General features: G+C 41.6%; 1 protein-coding gene across 1 annotated transcript in view; it reads right to left on the bottom strand.

The window, feature by feature from the left end:
- Nucleotides 1–19,479, bottom strand: part of INSR (insulin receptor) — a 140,904-nt gene that overhangs the window by 79,505 nt on the left and 41,920 nt on the right. The window contains exon 2 of the mRNA XM_056518098.1: nt 1,452–2,003. Within this exon, the coding sequence (XP_056374073.1) occupies nt 1,452–2,003 (552 nt within the window). The remainder of the gene's footprint in view (nt 1–1,451; nt 2,004–19,479) is intronic.

The following is a 19,479-nucleotide window of genomic DNA, read 5'->3' as shown; positions in this document are numbered from 1 at the left end:
GCTTGTACTGTTCCTTAGGCCTCCAATCACTACATATTGTAAAGCTAAATTCACATATGGTGTGCCTTATAATGAAAGGAAATGGGCTTGTCAGTGGAGAGTTCTTCTTTTATGAATGAATTCAGTTTCTTTTTTTTTGTTAAATAACATACACAAAACACACACACAAAATAAACTTGTTTTAGTGAAAGCATGTCCCCTGCTTAGTTAAAGACATTTCATTCCCAAAGGTGTACTGCCGAAATAGGAAGTCATTAATAGGATATCACAAATCCCAAACAGGAAACGGACCCAGCACATACTATGCAGCGTCAGTGAACTCTACTATATTTAAAGGCTATGGTTTCCTGGAGACAATCACAATAATGACCTACAGGAAGTTCAAGTTCCTAAAGGAAGACTATCTGGCACAATGTTGTTATTTCTCTGGAAAACAAACAAAGTCTACCACCCTTTTTTGTCACAAAAACATCTAATTTAGGGTACTCCTGTGGAAAACTTTTTTTTATTAAATCAACTGGTGCCAGAAAGTTAAACAGATTAGTAAATTACTTCTATTAAAAAATCTTAATCCTTCCAGTACTTATTAGCTGCTGAATACTACAGAGGAAATTGTTTTCTTTTTGGAACACAGAGCTCTCTGCTGACATCATGACCACAGTGCTCTCTGCTGACATCTCTGTCCATTTTAGGAACTGTCCAGAGCAGCATATGTTTGCTATGGGGATTTTCTCCTACACTGGACAGTTCCTAAAATGGACAGAGATGTCAGCAGAGAGCACTGTGGTCATGATGTCAGCAGAGAGCTCTGTGTTCCAAAAAGAAAATAATTTCCTCTGTAGTATTCAGCAGCTAATAAGTGCTGGAAGGATTAAGATTTTTTTTAATAGAAGTAATTTACAAATCTGTTCAACTTTCTGGCACCAGTTGATTAAAAAATAAAAAATTAAAGTTTTCCACGGGAGTACCCTGTGGGGGAACTCTGCTGCCTGTACATCTTGACAAAACATAAACCTTTCTAATATACATCATAAGAGAATTTTATTTTTGTAGAAACCATAGCTGATATAAAAAAAAAAAAAAAAAAAGCTCATACAATCCAGAGCATAATCCTATCTGGCTACATCATCATCTTTGTCCACAGGCTTGGACAAAGTCCAGTAAATGAGGGTGGGACTGGCACCCCTCTGTGCTCACTCCAGTCATATATGACTGCAGTGACTGGATGCAGAAACCCAGCACTCAGGAATTCAGATGAGTCATGCAGAGTGAGGACAGGATGACAAAGCAATTGAGCATAAGATAGAAGGTATTTGTGAGAGAATTATAGACGTATGTACACGATTAGGATTATGTATGGAGTAACATATAACCTTTTTTGTAGGGTATGACAGGTAAGCTTTCAGTATTAGCTTCATAACTAATAAAAAAAAAAATAATAATAATCTTACTTTTCTGACAGTGATCCTGTGTCCAGCAGCGAGCACCGAAAACTGAATTTATTACTGTAGATGGGCAGCTATTCTTTCCCTTTAAAGCACCTGGACACACATCCCCACATTCTTCTTTGTCATCTTTATTGAGTTGAATGTAGTTGTCCTCAACAGACTCAAGAATTTTTGACCAGTCAATAGTGGAAAGGTAACAAAGTTCATTGTTCTTTTCAATCCTGACAGAGCCCCTGCTTATATGCATAAGACTGTGTAGCCCAATCTCCTTTAGGTGAACCATCTCAAAAATAACCAGGGCATAGTTGAAAAAGAGTCTCTTACCACGGATGACAGTAAGATTTGGAAAAAGGTCTTTGAGGCTTTCCAGGCCGTAAACGCGAAAGAGAAGGAGGTAATCCGTTATCATTGTAAGGTTAGGAAAACTCAACCCTTTGAAGTTTTCACGTTGGGTGGTGAACATAAGCAAAATTTGAAGATGGCCTTCGATCACAGTACATTCCTCCAAATCATCAAATCGTGTCAAGTTATTCCGGATATCCATACTGGGACAAACTAGGGAATAGAAAAACAAATGTGTTAGGAAGTACAATTGTAAATTGAAATACATCAGTCAATCTCACTATTTCAATTGGTTATACTACAGAAACTGATGGCCTCAACAAATAGTAAAATAAATAAGAATCCAACACAGAATTTTATATCCTGGCATCTTTGCATACCTCAAAACACTAGTGTTGTTCAGACATGTCAAAAGTTGAGTTTGTACCGCCTGTCCTGAAACCCACTGAAATCTGTAGTTATAACCCTGTGAAGTTTACGGCATCACCAGTAGCCAACTCTAACCTTTTCACTCCATAGATTTAGGCAGTGATAATGTCGGACTTGAGATGCACTAAAATTGCCAGACAGACCTATATTAAAACCTTATATTCAAAAATTTTTTTACACGTTATACAGTGTTCTCTCAAGTTACAATATTAATTGGTTCCAGGATGACCATTGTATGTTGAGACCATAACTATGCAAACCTGGTAATTGGTTCTGAAGCCACCAAAATGTCATCCAAAAATAGGAAAAAGTGAGGATTAAACAAAAATAAGTAGATAACTAATATAGATTAAGCAAGTCCTTATATATAAAAGTAAGAAAGATCTGATGGAAGCTGTAAATCACTGTCTATGTAGAGGACAGGAGCTTCTTCAGGGTCCTGTACAGTATACGCAATGTCCTAAAAAAGTAACATGGAGCCACCCTTACCTGGTGTCCAAAGGAGCAGCTAACTGTGGCACAGGTAAAGGCTAGTAGATTACATGTAGTACCTCCCTGTATTGCAGGAGGTGCTACCAGATTGTGCATACACTTCTGTAATACAGGGGGTTTACCAGTAAAATGTCCATTCTGTTTGGTCAGTTCTTTGAGCCATTGACACATTTTGCAGAGCTGGACTGTCTGTAGCATTGTATGTTGAGTCTGGTTACAATGGTCCAGAAAAGACCATTGTATGTTGAAATTATGTTATATTGAGGCCATTGTAAGTTGATGGATCACTGTATATTGTATATTTTCCAGTCTCCTACCAAAAAAAAAAAAAAAACACCTGACCAGACTGCTAAAACTGCTATACAATGAAAAGAAAAAAAAACTTAAAGTTATTGACGTAGTCTGTGATCCATCTCAAGTAGTCTGGGAATTGCTTTGCTTTATTATCAATGCATGTTTTCTATCTTAAAGAGGGCTTGAAATGTGTTTATTTACTAATACATATCCAATTGTCCATACTAAACTGTATTGGCTATTTAATGCTGCCTATGACTATACATGCATGACGTTCTATGTCCTTGGTGTAGCCACAGTCTAAGTCCACTTTGTAGACAAAAAACACCCTTATACCGTATGTTGACTGATTTATGGCTACACAGATTATTACTTCATGACACTAGTAAGCAAAAGCCCTTACCAGTTGTTACACATTTCTCCTGTACTCCTCACACTATAAGGGTAAGGCCACATGTGGGATTGTATTACATGTGCCTTTTCACAGCAAAATTTACCCTAATCCATTGAAGATTCAGAAAAGGAGCGAAAATGCACAACAAAAGTGGAAATGCTGCAGTTTGGAATTCCTGTACTGCAGATCAATCTCCGAGTATTTACCATGATGTATACTTTAGTATGGGGTTTGAAGTCTATGTTATATCAGCCAGTAGGTGATCGATCGGACGTTATCCCTGGCTGTACTCTGATATGATTCTTCCATGCATCTGACAGTCTTTTTTTTCTGTCCAAAGTGGTATTTATTTGCAAAGGCTATCTGCCAACATTATGGCTGGATAACTCGGTCATCCATAAGATGTCCAGGTTCCATTACGTGTCTATTTAGTTCTAGCAGGCTTGACGACTGGATCCCTCTCAGCCCTTTAAATTAATCACTGTTGGCCACACATCCCCTGTTTACACAGGGTAATGGGCAGCCGCTAGCTATAATTTAAATGGCCACACAAAAGATCCAATCAGCCAATGAATGAGCGTTTGCTTTTTTGTCGACTGATTATTGGGAACACGTGTTCAGAGGAACCCTCATCTGCTCCATAATTGGCCCATATAAAAGGGTCTTAAAAAGGTACATAAATTGTTTACTATGAAGGTACATACTAGATATAGTATTGGAAGTACTAAGATCAGTTACACAATTATGTGAGGGTTGCAACAGGTTATGAAGACTTCAGTATGGGTGTATGTTCTGACTTTCACATACTCGAACATTTAATATGGCCTTGTATGACCTTCAAATAACAAGTTGTTCCTTTTTCCTGCCATGCTAGCACAACAAATTTATGACAGCGAGAAGGCTCATCCACATTACTAAGGCAGCCAGCACTGAGGCCTATTTAACTTCACTCCAAAAATATATGCAATTAATGTAAAGCATATGAAAACTGGAAGTGTCGGGGTTAACCTAAGTGGTTCAGAAACAAGAATCTTATTCCAAGAATAAAGGAACAAACAGAACAGAAAAGTATTGGGTTTCCTTCCCACAAATGAGGGGGGGTCAGGGAGGCGGGGGCGTCTGTTATTCAGAGATTTGCCACGTACTCTCAACGGCATTTCTTTTGTTGCCACGTTGTCCACAAACCTGGGTGTCACGCACACACACAAAGAGCCACACCAACCACCATTCAGTGCAAGGATTAACATTCTGTCTAAAGTCACTTGTGTTTGACAAAGCCCCTAACTAGCCATAGGGTGCAGATCGAAAAGGTGTATCCATATCATCGATTAGACATATATTGAATGCTGTAATGTCCCAGTTGTATTAGTCTCCACAGGACTTTTTTTTTTTTTCCTTTGAAGTTAAAAGGGTCTGTCCAGGAAAAACCTGCCTGCTTCCAAAAACTGCACCACATCTGTCCACAGGTTGTGTCTGGCATTACAGATCTGCTCCATAGAAGTGTATGAGGCTGCCCTTTTATACTACACACAACCCATGGAAAAATGCTATGCTGTAGAAAGCAGGCATGTTGGTCTAAACCTGGACAACACCTTAAATACAAGGAAAATATCAAGTATCCGTTGTGTAAAATGTCAGAGGGGAAAAAGTTATTTGGCCACGACGAAGGCTGCCTTTACATAATCATTTTTACTTGTCTAGGTCATACAATTTTATACCTAAAAGTCATATAGAATCCTATATCTAGATGTATCCATTGACATCTAATGACAAATCATATCCAACCCATGCACCAGTTCTGGTCTACATTTTTCGTCTTTTTTTTTTCCCCTAGAGCCTAGAAAGAGTGAGAAATAGAAAAACAGATACAATGTTTTTATATTCTTAAATTGTGGTTGCCTTAACTTCCGCAGCTCTTGCACCCTTAGGGCCCTATCACATGTAACAGAGCCAAGGAGCAGCAGATGAACAAGCAAAACGCTCATTTGTGCTTTTGACCTCCATTGGGCCAGAAGACAACCTTGTACCCAGTTGTATGGAACAAATCTCTCTTTTGTGGTATGTAACAGCACTTTATACTATACAATTTATTACAAAAATATACTGATAAACAAAACTGTATATCAAGCCTATTGTCTATTTGTCCCAAAATTAAATATGCCATAAATGGTGGGGGTGCAACAACAGGACCCATTCACTAAAAATGAATGATTAGGAATACATAGCAAACTATCCCAGAAGAAATGGGGACCTATTCTTAGGGATGGACGGGAGTCCTAATTAAAAAAAGTAATAAGTGTTTGATCAGTGGTATTTCAATACAGTTCATCCATTTCAGTGAAGGTTACTCAAGGACACAAGCTATGAGCTATTTACCCCGGATGGAATAATGTTTTCATCTCCTTTAGTAATAAATCTAAATACTACACCTCCATAATAACTGTTATTGAGGAATCATGATAACATTAAATAACAAGTCTTCAACAAGCACGTAACTGGTGGAAAACAATGTAACAGGGAACTTAAACTGAAGGAAGAACCACATCTCTAACGGTTTTGATTAAACAGTATGTCCAACACACCTGCAGCACACTAACACATCTGGAAGAAATCGCTAACTTCTTTTATCTATTACAGCAAGTATATAAATGATCTTTATCAAAACATTTACAATATAGAGTAACATTTGTTTGCTCGGTTCCACAATGTAGAGTGGGGCAAAAGAGTATTTAGTCAGCCAGCAATTGTGCCAGTTCTCCCACTTAAAAAGATGAGAGAGGCCTGTAATTTTCATCATAGGTATACCTCAACCATGAGAGACATAATGAGAAAAAAAATTCCATAAAATCACATTGTCTGATTTTTTAAAGAATTTATTTGCAAATTATGGTGGAAAATAGGTATTTGGTCACCTGCAAACAAGCAAGATTTCTGGCTCTCACAGACCTGTAACTTCTTCTTTAAGAGTCTCCTCTGTCCTCCACTCGTTACCTGTATTAATGGCACCTGTTTGAACTTGTTATCAGTATAAAAGACACCTGTCACTATGGCTAAGATCAAAGAGCTGTCGAAGGACACCAGAAACAAAATTGTAGACCTGCGCCAGGCTGGGAAGACTGAATCTGCAATAGGCAAGCAGCTTGGTGTGAAGAAATCAACTGTGTGAGCAATTATTAGAAAATGGAAGACATACAAGACCAATGAAAATCTCCCTCGATCTGGGGCTCCACGCAAGATCTCACCCCGTGGTGTCAAAATGATCACAATAACTGTGAGCAAAAATCCCAGAACCACACGGGGGAAACTAGTGAATGACCCGCAGAGAGCTGGGACCAAAGTAACAAAGACTACCATCAGTAACACACTACGCCGCCAGGGACTCAAATAATGCAGTGCCCCCTGCTTAAGCCAGTACATGTCCGGGCCCATCTAAAGTTTGCTAGAGAACATTTGGATGACCCAGAAGAGATTTGGGAGATTGTCATATGGTCAGATGAAAACAAAGTAGAACTTTTTGGTAAAAACTCAACTCGTCCTGTTTGGAAGAGCTAGAATGCCAAGTTGCACCCAAAGAACTGTGAAGCATGGGGGTGGAAACATCATGCTATGGGGCTGTTTTTCAGCAAAGGGACCAGGACGACTGATCCGTGTAAAGGAAAGAATGAATGGGGCCATGTATTGTGAGATTTTGAGTGAAAACCTCATTCCATCAGCAAGGGCATTGAAGATGAAACGTGGCTGGATCTTTCAGCATGACAATGATCCCAAACACACCAACCGGTCAACAAAGGAGTGGCTTCATAAGAAGCATTTCAAGGTCCTGAGTGGCCTAGCCAGTCTCCAGATCTCAACCCCATAGAAAAAGTTTGGAGGGAGTTGAAAGTCCGTGTTGCCCAGCGACAGCCACAAAACATCACTGCTCTAGAGGAGATCTGCATGGAGGAATAGGCCAAAATACCTGCAACGGTGTGTGAAAACCTTGTGAAGACTTACAGAAAATGTTTGACCTCTGTTATATACCCTTTGTTGGCAATGACAAAGTATTAAGATGAACTTTTGTTATTGACCAAATACTTATTTTCAGACAATGTGAATGTGATTTTATGGATTTTTTTTCTCATTAGGTCTTTCATAGTGGAGGAAACCTTGTGAAGACTTACAGAAAATGTTTTACCTCTGTCATTGCCAACAAAGGGTATATAACAAAGTATTGAGATGAGCTTTTGCTATTGACCAAATACTTATTTTCCTCCATATTTGCAAGTAAATTCTTAAAAAATCAGACAATGATTTTATGGATTTTTTTCTCATTATGTCTCTTATAGTTTACGTATACCTATGATGATGAAAATTAGGGGCCTCTCTCATATTTTTAAAGGGGTACTCCGGCGCTTAGACATCTTATCCCCTATCCAAAGGATAGGGGATAAGATGCCTGATCGCGGGGGTCCCGCCGCACCCCGTTAAACTCAGTCCCCGGAGCATGTTCGCTCCGGGTCTGATTCCTGTCGATCACGGGGCCGGAGCGTTGTGATTTCAAGGCTCTGCCCCGTGTGACTTCACAATGCAAGCCTATGGGAGGGGGCGTGACAGATGCCCAATTAAACAGCGATAGCAATTACAGTTTTAAAATTGAAATGTGAGAACAAAATGGTGCTTTTCCACTAGGGAAAAAAATTATTTTTGCGCCTTTATTTATTTTACCGTACAACTTTTTTTGGAACGTTTTAGGACCAAAAAACAAGCAAAACATAAAATCAGCTCGCAAATAGCTTAAATGTAAAAGCAGCAGTGAACAGTTTAAGGGAAATAAGAAGCCGTCCTTCAGATGTGCCTGGCACTACACGCAGAGTTTCTGTGTACATTACTACTGGTTTATTTATTCTAACAAGGGAAAAGTGCACAAGTACACAGAGTTCTATCAAAAACAAAGACACTAAAGCATAGAAGCATGCTGGAATACCCAGAGGGATTATTTTACATACATACATAACACAGGTAATAATCAGCCCTTTGTCAAGGATATGGATATTGTGGAGTGATACATCAACATTTTGCTGTTTTTCTTTACACCGTTAGAAATGAATGAGGGCATTAGAAACAGATGAATGAGAGCACTCTGGGTTTGACTGATGCTCCCACTTATCTCTCTGTGGTCAAAAACTGGAACCCTCATTTACTGAAGCAAGGCCTCCATTTCCGCTTCCAAATCATTCAGGTTAAAAAAAAATATGTTCCCTGGTAATCTTATGTTAGCCAACAAGGAAGCTAAAAAGCCCTTATTTTTTTGATTTTTTTAAGTCTTTTAAAAGTGGAGGGCATCTGCACATTATTTCCCATGTATAACATGGCTGCGCAAAGCCCTTCAGAGCAGGTACAGCTCTTTCCTTTGGCTCTCTGCTCTACAAAGGATCCTTTGTAGCATTTACAGTATATGCTACCATTGAACAGATACAATGAGAAAAAAGAAATTAAACAAATAGGTTGGTGTTCCTGCACATCTTGCCGCCCCCTCTTCCTCATGACATCACATGATGGTGCACACCTTTGTGTAAGGGTATGTTCACACTGAGTGAACTCCTAACATTAGTGTAAATGGTTCTTCGGCAGACCCCTTTACACTGCAGAATTTCAGCGGCGGACAACTCCACTGCTGGAATTTATCAACGCAAAGAAAAAATATGCTCATTTTTTGAGCAAACGTCCGTGAGCACTGCATAGCCGTCAATGGTTACGGCACAGTGCCGCCAGATGGAATCTCCACTCACGGAATTCTGTGAGCAAAGATTCCGTTCACATTACTCATTGTGGGAGAGATTTATCAAAATCTGTCAAGAGGAAAAGTTGCCCAGTTGCCCATAGCAACCAATCAGATGGCTTCTTTCATTTTGCAGAGGCCTTGTTAAAAATGAAAGAAGCAATCTGATTGGTTGCTATGGGCAACTTTTCCTTTGCACTGTTGTTGATAAATCTCCCCCTGTGAACATACCCTAATATAATGTCAAATGGTCAAAAGTACTCAAAAATACCACACATACAGATAGCCACTTCATCTGACACACTGTAGAAACCTACTACTTCATTTTCAGAATAATTCAGACAAAACCTTGTACTTCCAAGTCATGTGACTGCATTATATCTATGTAGCAACTGGGGCCAAAGGTGGTCTAGGATAGTCTATGCTGGACGAAACACAAAACCAGTACATAAATAATAATGAGATCAGTTTTGGCACATCAAAAAGTCTCCTACTGCACAACAACGCAAATCCAACATCCAGATTAAGGGTGCGTTCCCACAGGGCGTATACGCAGCGTATTTGACGCTGCGCAAAATGTATGGCAGCAGCGGGAAATACGCTGCGTATCCCTTGCTCACTATACACACAGAGCTTTCCGGCGGCAGCCCTATGTGTGTAGTGAGTTTTGGAGGCGGAGCCGCGCGTCACAGATACGCCGGCACACGGCCCCGCCTCCAAAACTCACTACACACATAGGGCTGCCGCCGGAAAGCCCTGTGTGTATAGTGAGCAAGGGATACGCAGCGTATTTCCCGCTGCTGCCATACATTTTGCGCAGCGTCAAATACGCTGCGTATACGCCCTGTGGGAACGCACCCTAAGAGGAGGAAAACCAGAGTCAATAGAAAATCCATAGGAGATGCAGGACAACATTTCAGCCCATAAAACGTCTCTTAACCATAGCATGAAAAAGTACTCACAAAAGTGGTTTCAAAAGAAGTCACAACCAATCACATCAAAGAAATTTAGCAAATGTGACTGCGAATATGTATATGTAGCATATGCTCAACTACCACAGGTGATGTCCAAAGATAGCCAAGCACTGTATTTGACTATCTTCAGAAGTCCCATAGAAAGTGAATGGAGCAGCAGGCAAACATAAGCGCTGCCCCTCCATTCGATTGGACCTCGGTTCATGATCAGTGAGGGTCCTAGTGGTCTGATCCCTCACAGATCACATACTTACACCCCTATGTTGTGGATAGGGAACAAGTAAGCTGCTAGGAATTCTACTGAATTTGGAGGCCCACAGTAAATAAAAAAAAATGCAGTCACAAAATTAAACCCCTTTTTCCTCGTCGCCTTCTAAAAATCATAACTTTTTTATATTTTCATCCACAGACTAGTATGATGGCTTGTTTTTTGCGAGGCCAGTTGACATCACTCATTTTACCATAAAATGTATGGTGCAACCAAAAAATACTATTTGTGTGGGGAAATTAAAAAGAAAACCGCAATTTTGCTAATTTTGTAAGGTTTTGTTTTCACGCAGTACAATTTATGGTAAAAATGACATGTTTTCTTTATTATGTGGGTCGATACAATTAAAATGATACCCATGATTATATTCTTTTCTATTATTGTACCGCTTTAAATAAATCGCAAACTTTCTAACCAAATTAGTACGTTTAAAATCCCTCGATTTTGACGACCTATACCTTTTTTTTTCCGTATAAGTGGCGGCATGAGGGCTCATTTTTTGCGCTGCGATCTGTGCTTTTTATTGATACCACATTTGCGTGTATAAAACTTCTAATACATTTTTTATTTAAAAAAATTTCGGAATATGATGTGACAAAAAAGCAATTTTGGACTTTTTTTTATTTATTTATTTTACACGCTGTTCACTGTACAGAATCATTAACATTATATTTTGATAGTTCGGACATTTACACATGCGGCGAAACCAAATAGATTTATTAATTTTATTAATTTATTTTTTTTACACTTTTTGGGGGTAAAATAGGAAAAAGGGACATTTTACATTTTTATTGGAGGAGGGGATTTTCCCCATTTTTTTACTTTTCTTTTTTACTTTCTAATACTGCCACACACCGTGCTCCCGAGTAGAATACTGCCACACACCGTGCTCCCGAGTAGAATACTGCCACACACCGTGCTCCCGAGTAGAATACTGCCACACACCGTGCTCCCGAGTAGAATACTGCCACACACCGTGCTCCCGAGTAGAATACTGCCACACACCGTGCTCCCGAGTAGAATACTGCCACACACCGTGCTCCCGAGTAGAATACTGCCACACACCGTGCTCCCGAGTAGAATACTGCCACACACCGTGCTCCCGAGTAGAATACTGCCACACACCGTGCTCCCGAGTAGAATACTGCCACACACCGTGCTCCCGAGTAGAATACTGCCACACACCGTGCTCCCGAGTAGAATACTGCCACACACCGTGCTCCCGAGTAGAATACTGCCACACACCGTGCTCCCGAGTAGAATACTGCCACACACCGTGCTCCCGAGTAGAATACTGCCACACACCGTGCTCCCGAGTAGAATACTGCCACACACCGTGCTCCCGCGTATAATACTGCCACACACCGTGCTCCCGCGTATAATAATGCCACACAACGTGCTCCCGAGTATAATACTACCACACACCGTGCTCCTAAGTAGTATATTACTACATGCTGGGCCGTCAAATATAATTGTGCCAAACATTGTGCCCTGAACATAATTATACCTCTGTGTCCCTTAAAACAATGAGCAAGGTGTCTTAGCCCTCTCAAATTATGTTACTATACCACCCAATATGAACTGTACTAATATGCCCCCGAGCTGTGCCACTATGCCCCCTCCATATAGACTGTACCCCTATGACACCCCCTTCCTCCCCATATGAACTGTGCAACTGTTACAATACTTATTTCCCAACCTGTGAATCTCCAGCTGTTTCAAACTACAACTCCCATCATGCACAGACAGAAGAGCATAAAGAGAGTTTTGCAACAACTGGAGATCTAAAGGTTGGGGATCCCCTGAAAATACTCCCCTGTTCCAGGTCCCGCTGAGGCCCCAGGTTCTGACCTCTTTTAGTCAGACATGGCAAGAGCAGAATGATGTAGGCAGTGCTAATCTCATCGCCTGCATCATAGAAGAAGCAGGAAGCAGAGTGTTTCCTCGCTCAGCTATTTATTTGTATTGGTGTCACAGATACAATTGAATGTGGGAAGAGAGGATGCCTTCTCTGACCAGTTTCCTGGACAAAATGATTGGCAGCCACGGTCTGGATCTGGACAGTGTTTCGCCAGTACCGGTGATCTAGTCATTGCCCTGCTGCTTGCAGCTGTGTTCCTTCTGCAGGCCATGAACGCTCATAATACTTTTTTGCAGGTATCCCAACGTAGTCGTAAAACGTAGTGTAAATGGGTTCATACAGATATTGTAGGATCTCACTACCCAAGCTGCTTATTGGACAGTGTCAGTGCAGGAAAATTACAAGCCCAGTTGTCAATTTATTCCTTAACTGGCACACCAAAATGCTTAGTTAAAAAGTAAACAGAAAGAACAGCAAGTAGTTTTTGTAAGTTTTTCTTTTAGTCAGTAAAACATTAACTTTTCTAATATACAGTGACCCCCCCAACATACGATGGCCCCGACATATGATAAAATCAACATATGATGGCCTCTCAGAGGCCATCGCATGTCGATGTCAGCATCGACATACGATGCTTTTTTATGTCGGGGCCATCGCATTAAGCGCTATCAGGCAGCGCAAAATGCTTAAGCTGCTGCTGGATAGGAGCTTAATGTTCCCTGTGTGGTGCGGTGAGTATTACTTACCCCTCCATGATGCTCCGGGGTGCCCTTCGGGTCCAGCACTGGTCCTCCGTTGTCTTCTCGGCCTTCTCCGGTGACGTCAATATGCTGCTGCACACGCAGTCCTGTCATCCAATAGGAACGACGTATGCAGCGGCGTAATGACGTCGCTACGTAGGCCCAATAAGGCCTTGCGGAAGACAGCAGAGGACTGGAGAAGACCAGGAGAGCCCAGTGGAGGCCCAGGGACACCATCGGAAGCGGTGGGACGCGGTCCGGAGCGGCGGGGACAGGTGAGTACAGCTTCCTATACTTTACATTGCACGAATCCCTCAACATATGATGGATTCAACAAACGATGGCTCGTTTGGAACGAATTACCATTGTATGTTGAGGGACCACTGTACTTCATAATACAATGTTATTTCCTTTTTATAGAAATCATGGCTTATAAAATCATGGCTTTGTCCAAGATGAAGCACAAGCATGGACAAAGTACAGTAAGTGAGGCAGGGCTAGCACTCCTCTGTGCTCTCTCCTGTCTTATAGCACTTCTCTGTGCTCTCTCCTGTCTGATAGCACTCCCCTGTCTGATAGGACTCCTCTGTGCTCTCTCCTGTCTGATAGGACTCCTCTGTGCTCTCTCCTGTCTGATAGTACTCCTCTGTGCTCTCTCCTGTCTTATAGCACTTCTCTGTGCTCTCTCCTGTCTGATAGCACTCCCCTGTCTGATAGGACTCCTCTGTGCTCTCTCCTGTCTGATAGGACTCCTCTGTGCTCTCTCCTGTCTGATAGGACTCCTCTGTGCTCTCTCCTGTCTGATAGGACTCCTCTGTACTCCCTCCTGTCTGATAGGACTCCTCTGTGCTCTCCCCTGTCTGATAGGACTCCTCTGTGCTCTCTCCTGTCTGAAAGGATTCCTCTGTGCTCTCTCCTGTCTGATAGGACTCCTCTGTGCTCTCTCCTGTCTGGTAAGACTCCTCTGGGCTCTTTCCTGTCTGGAAGGACTCCTCTGGGCTCTCTCCTGTCTGATAGGACTCCTCTGTGCTCTCTCCTGTCTGATAGGACTCCTCTGTGCTCTCTCCTGTCTGATAGGACTCCTCTGAGCTCTCTCCTGTCTGGTAAGACTCCTCTGGGCTCTTTCCTGTCTGGAAGGACTCCTCTGGGCTCTCTCCTGTCCTATCAGACATGAGAGAGCTCAGAGGAGTTCTAGCCCTGCCTCATCTATTGGACTTTGTCCATGTCTGTGCTTCAGCTTGGACAAAGCCATGATTTTATACGCAATGATTTCTATAAAAAGAAAATACAATTTTCTTATGAAGTATATTAGAAAGGTTAATGTTTTGCCAAGATATACAACATATAAAAAGTTTTAATATCTGACAGTGTCCAATTAAATTGGTTTAATCGGACCACAGGACATGGTTTCAGTAATCTATGCCTTTAATATGTGTGTCTACAGCAAACTGCAGGCTTTATTTCAGTTCATGTTTAGAAGAGGCTTCCTTTTGGGATAACAATCATAGAGACCAATTTGGTGCAGTGTATGGTCTGAGCACTGACAGGTTGACTCCACCGGAGTGCCCCTTTTGACTTATTTCGTCGACAATGGTGAGGCCTGTTCTGAGCGGTACCTCTCATGTTAAACCTCTGTATGGTCAGTTTCAGAGCCTTGACAATCTTCAGTCTCATTTATAGACTAGGCCATCTTTATGTAGAGCAACAAATCTTTTTTTTTCCAGATCCGCAGAGAGGATGCCACTAGGTGCCATGTTGCTCTTTAAGGGACCAGTATTAGAGAGTGTGACAGCGATTACACCAACATTTAAGACATCTGCTCCATATTCACACGTGATACCACGCAGGTGACACCGGGGAGGAAAAATGGCTAAATGGGCCCAATATGGACATTTTCACTTAGGGGTGTTCTCATTTTTGTTGCCAATGTTTAAACCGGGTTATCCAGGAATAGAAAAACATAGTTAATGTCTTCCAAAAACAGCACCACATCTGTACCCAGGTTGTGCGTGGAATTACAACTTGGCTCCATTTACTTCAATAGAACCGAGCTGCAATATCACACACAACCTGGGGACAGACGTTGTGCTGTTTTTGGAAGAAACCAGCTCTGTTTTCTGATCCTGCATAACCCCTTTAATGTGTGTTTTGAGTTATTGTAGGGGGGCAACAACATTAAACCCTGTTATACAGGCTGTGCACTCACTACTTAGCATTGTAACAGTGTTATTTCTTCAGTATTGTCACAATAAAAGATATAGTAAAATATTAACAAAAATGTGAGTGGTGTACACGCTTATGTAAAATACTGTGTATATATATATATATATATATATATATATATATATATATATATATATATATATATATACATACACACACACACACACGTGTCACGTCCCAAATGTGATGTGAGCAAACAGTGACCAGATATAACGAAGAGAATAGACTTTATGTAAAAAGGGTGGGAGTAAATGTGTGGGTGGATGGCAGTAGTGTAGGTTGGGGGATGGGTGTAGAGAAGCAAAAGAACAACATGTTTGTTACATAGAATGATAAAGCAAAATTAACCCTATTTCCTTTTGGAAGAGGCGGGTGAAATTCTTTCCTGCAAAGTTAACCTTTGACACAACTAGGCATTCATTCATTTGGAAGAAGTCTGAAAATAATATCCATACGTCATTTCTATTTATTTATTTACATTCCAGAACCAGAAAGAACTCTGCCTCCGCTCATAGTCCTCCCACCTTAATCAGTATCTGTAGCTGCTGCACTACAAGTACGGCATCCAAAAAATTGACTTGCATATTTTGTATCTTTTCTTTTTTCTTACAGCTTGCTGGCTGCCTACAGACTATAATCTTCTGGGCAGCCTGCCTTTAACTCCAGGAGTAGTACTGCCCCGTTCTACTGCCAATGATCAAATGACAGATCACGGGATCACTGTGTTTGTATAAAAGGGCTGCTGGATCTTATTAAGTCAGGTCTGTAAAAAAATGGCTGCACTGTTATACAGAGTGAATGGTGCTGCTTTAAAGATCACAATAAGCTTCATGTTATGTAACACTTTTTTTTTTTTTTTTTGGAACACTTTGGGCTTTTTTTTTTATATATCTTTTATTGACAAAAGTAAAACTGCTAAAAGGAAATGTATCATGTATTTAATTTGTATTATTTAACCCCTAACAGCTACAATAAAAGTTGAAAATACTCTTGAAAATGTCCCTTTATTATAGATTTTTCATTTATGCCTCAAGTAAATCTAGCAGGCACAGAACTTAGGTGCCTTAAAGGGGTACTCCACTGCTCTGCGTTAGGAACAAACTGTTCCGAACACTGGAGCTGGGAGCTTGTGATGTCATAGCCCTGCCCTCTCATGGCGTCACGCTCCGCCCCTCCCATTGACTTGCATTGAGGGGGCGTGGCATGACATGAGGGGTGGGGCTATGATGTCACAAGCTACCAGCTCCAGCGTTCGAACAGTTTATTGAGTACCCCTTTAAGTGTATTTTAACCCCTTAGTAAAATAACTAATTTTAGCTTTTAGGATCAGTAAAATAGTTTTCCCTTTTATTTTTCTATTAATGTAGTCATAAGAGGGCTTAATTTGGGAGCAGAGTAAAATTTTTATTGGTTAGCTAATTAGGTTTTTCTTTTTTGGGAGAAGTGAAGGTGAAAAAAGAAATTCAGGATGGATTTCGAGTACGTGCACGTGCTTTTAACTTAAAGCAGATTTTCCACTGAGTTTCACTATTTATTTCAATGTCACCGCCAGCAATCTGAAAATCTGCCACTAAGGCCATGTTCACATGGCATAAAATGTGCGGAATGTCCGTATGGAAAGCAAGTCAAGACTACATATTTAGAGAAATCCGGCGGGCATTCGGACCACTCAAAAATGTGCAGTATCATAAATGGCAGTGAATTTCCTAGCGAAATCCACAAAAAGAATAGACATGTCTATTATTTTTGCCGACACCGGAATCGGGAGAGGTTTCTACTGTAAATTCCACTGTATGAACAGTGCAGCAGAATCCTATTGAATTCAAAGGGACTCAAACATTGATGCTTGGGGTGTATTGTGACATCACGTACTGTACTGTACTAGATAGCTGCAGGGAGGACAGAATATCCTCCATTGCGATCCTAAACACTACAGCAACACAGGAAGGGAAAAGCGAGGGGAGCCAGCAGCCCATTGGATGCCTGCAGCAAGATGCTGCAAGCTATTGGCTATGGCTGCACTGGGGGCAGGGCCTGCACGGAGCTCAATGTGGAGGCCTGCACGCAGCCCTGAGCACAGAGGACATGTGCGTAACCAAAGGCAGAACAGGGAACATTAAACAGCTATCTGGCGGCTGCTGAAGCAGTGATGGCTGATGGCCCCGACACACAGAAGCATTGTACGTCGTATGTTGAAGCGATCGTCAGTCGGGGCCATCGTATGTTGGGGGACCACTGTATTTGGCATTGGCAGTGCTATCATAGGTGCCCTAGTCCCTTCATTTACCTGACTGGCAGTGACAGTGACTCGCACCAATCTGAAATTGATAGGTCATCATTGCTAAAGTGCTAGATAACCCCCTCAAGGCCTAAAATAGCCATCTTTAAGAGATACAATCCACCCCACTAGACCACCAGAGACGGTTTAAAAGGTCCTTTTAGATGCTGCTGTCAGCTTTAACAGCAGAGAACTAAAGAGTTAATAGCCGCACATGGCAGCATAGCACCGCCCTCCAGATACTGAAATCAGCTGGGGGTCACCGGGTTTGGAGCTGGCTCGAGACAGAAGCCCACTCCATACACCCTTAGCGCCAACATGATGTACTAGATCCGTCATGTTTTGCTAAGGAGTTAAAGGGGCTGTGCAGGATTTAAAAAAAAAGTTTTTTTGCTATTTTCTACCAAAATCATGACTACTCACAGGTTATGTGTGGTATTACAGCTTAGCCTAGTCTATGTCAATGAAGTTCAACTGCAATATTAGACATGGTGCTAGAATTGAAAGCAGACATGTTTTTTCACTCCTGTATAATTAATAATAAATCAGAAGCCATTTGATACTGATACACTCCCTTTAAAGTGTTACTGTCATTCGAAAAATCTTTTGATAAGTCATCCAGACACGTCAAAAATTTAGATCACACCCAGTCTCCGTTCTGACACCCATTGCAATAGAGTTATAGCTGGAGAAATGCGAGGCAGCACTCTTTACTCCTTGGCCGGTGGTTCTGTCCCATTCACTGCATAGACTTAGGATTGAGACCCGATGTGATTTTTAATTTTGACATGTCCGAGTGACATAACTTTTTTTTCTTTTCCAAATGGCAGTAATACTTTAAAGGGGTACTCCTCCCCTAGACATCTTATCCCTTATCAAAAGGATAGGGGATAAGATGTCAGATCGCCGCGGTGCCGCTACTGGGGAGCCCCGCTGCGGCATCGCGCTATCATTGCAGCACAGAGAGAGTTCGCTCTGCACGTAATGGCGCGCAATACAGGGGCCGGAGCATCGTTACGTCACGGCCCGCCCCTTTCAATACAAGTCTATGGGAGGGGGCACGGCGGTTGTCACGCCCCCTGCCATAGTCTTGCATTAAGGTGACGGGCCGTGATGTCACGAGGGACGGAGCCATGACGTCAAGCGGCTCTGCCCCCTGTATCGCCCTTCATTACGCACAGAGCAACTCGCTCTGTGCTGTAATGATAGCGCGGTGCCGCAGCAGGGATCCCGGGGCTCCCCAGTAGCGGCACCGCGGCGATCTGACATCTTATCCCCTATCCTTTGGATAGGGGATAAGATGTCTAGGGGCGGAGTACCCCTGTAAGCCCTCAAGTTCCACGGTTCCTAAGGATTTGACAATGTTTTTTTCACAAAGTTTCCGTCCCCCAACTTAAAGGGGTACTCCGGTGGAAAACATTTTTTTTTAATCAACTGGTGCCAGAAAGTTAAACAGATTTTTAAATTACTTTTATTAAAAAATATTTATCCTTCCAGTACTTATTAGCAGCTGTATGCTACAGAAGAAATTATTTTCTTTTTTATGTTGTCCACAGTGCTCTCTGCTGACAGCTGATGCCTGTATCAGGAACTTTCGAGAGTAGGAGAAAATCCCCATAGCAAATCTATGCTGCTCTGGACAGTTCCTGATACGGGCATCAGGTGTCAGCAGAGAGCACTGTGGACAACACAAAATAAATTAATTTCCTCTGTAGCATACAGCTGCTAATAAGTACTGAAAGGATTGAGATTTTTAAATAGAAGTCATTTACAAGTCTGTTTAAGGTTCTGGCACCAGTTCATAAAAAAAAAAAAAAGTTTTCCACCGGAGTACCCCTTTAAATCCTCTAAGTTGTGGGTCAAATATCAAAATTATAAACATTTAACTGTAATATCCCAAGAGGGTTCCAGATTAGTTCAGTAAATATATATTGCAGTCATACATTAAAAATCTGTCTGGCTCCTGAGTGCGACATAC

Source organism: Hyla sarda, chromosome 1 (genome assembly GCF_029499605.1).
Source record: "Hyla sarda isolate aHylSar1 chromosome 1, aHylSar1.hap1, whole genome shotgun sequence".
Classification (NCBI taxonomy): Eukaryota; Metazoa; Chordata; class Amphibia; order Anura; family Hylidae; genus Hyla; species Hyla sarda.
Note: the sequence above shows the minus strand (reverse complement) of the source record. Positions and strands in the feature narration are given on the sequence as shown.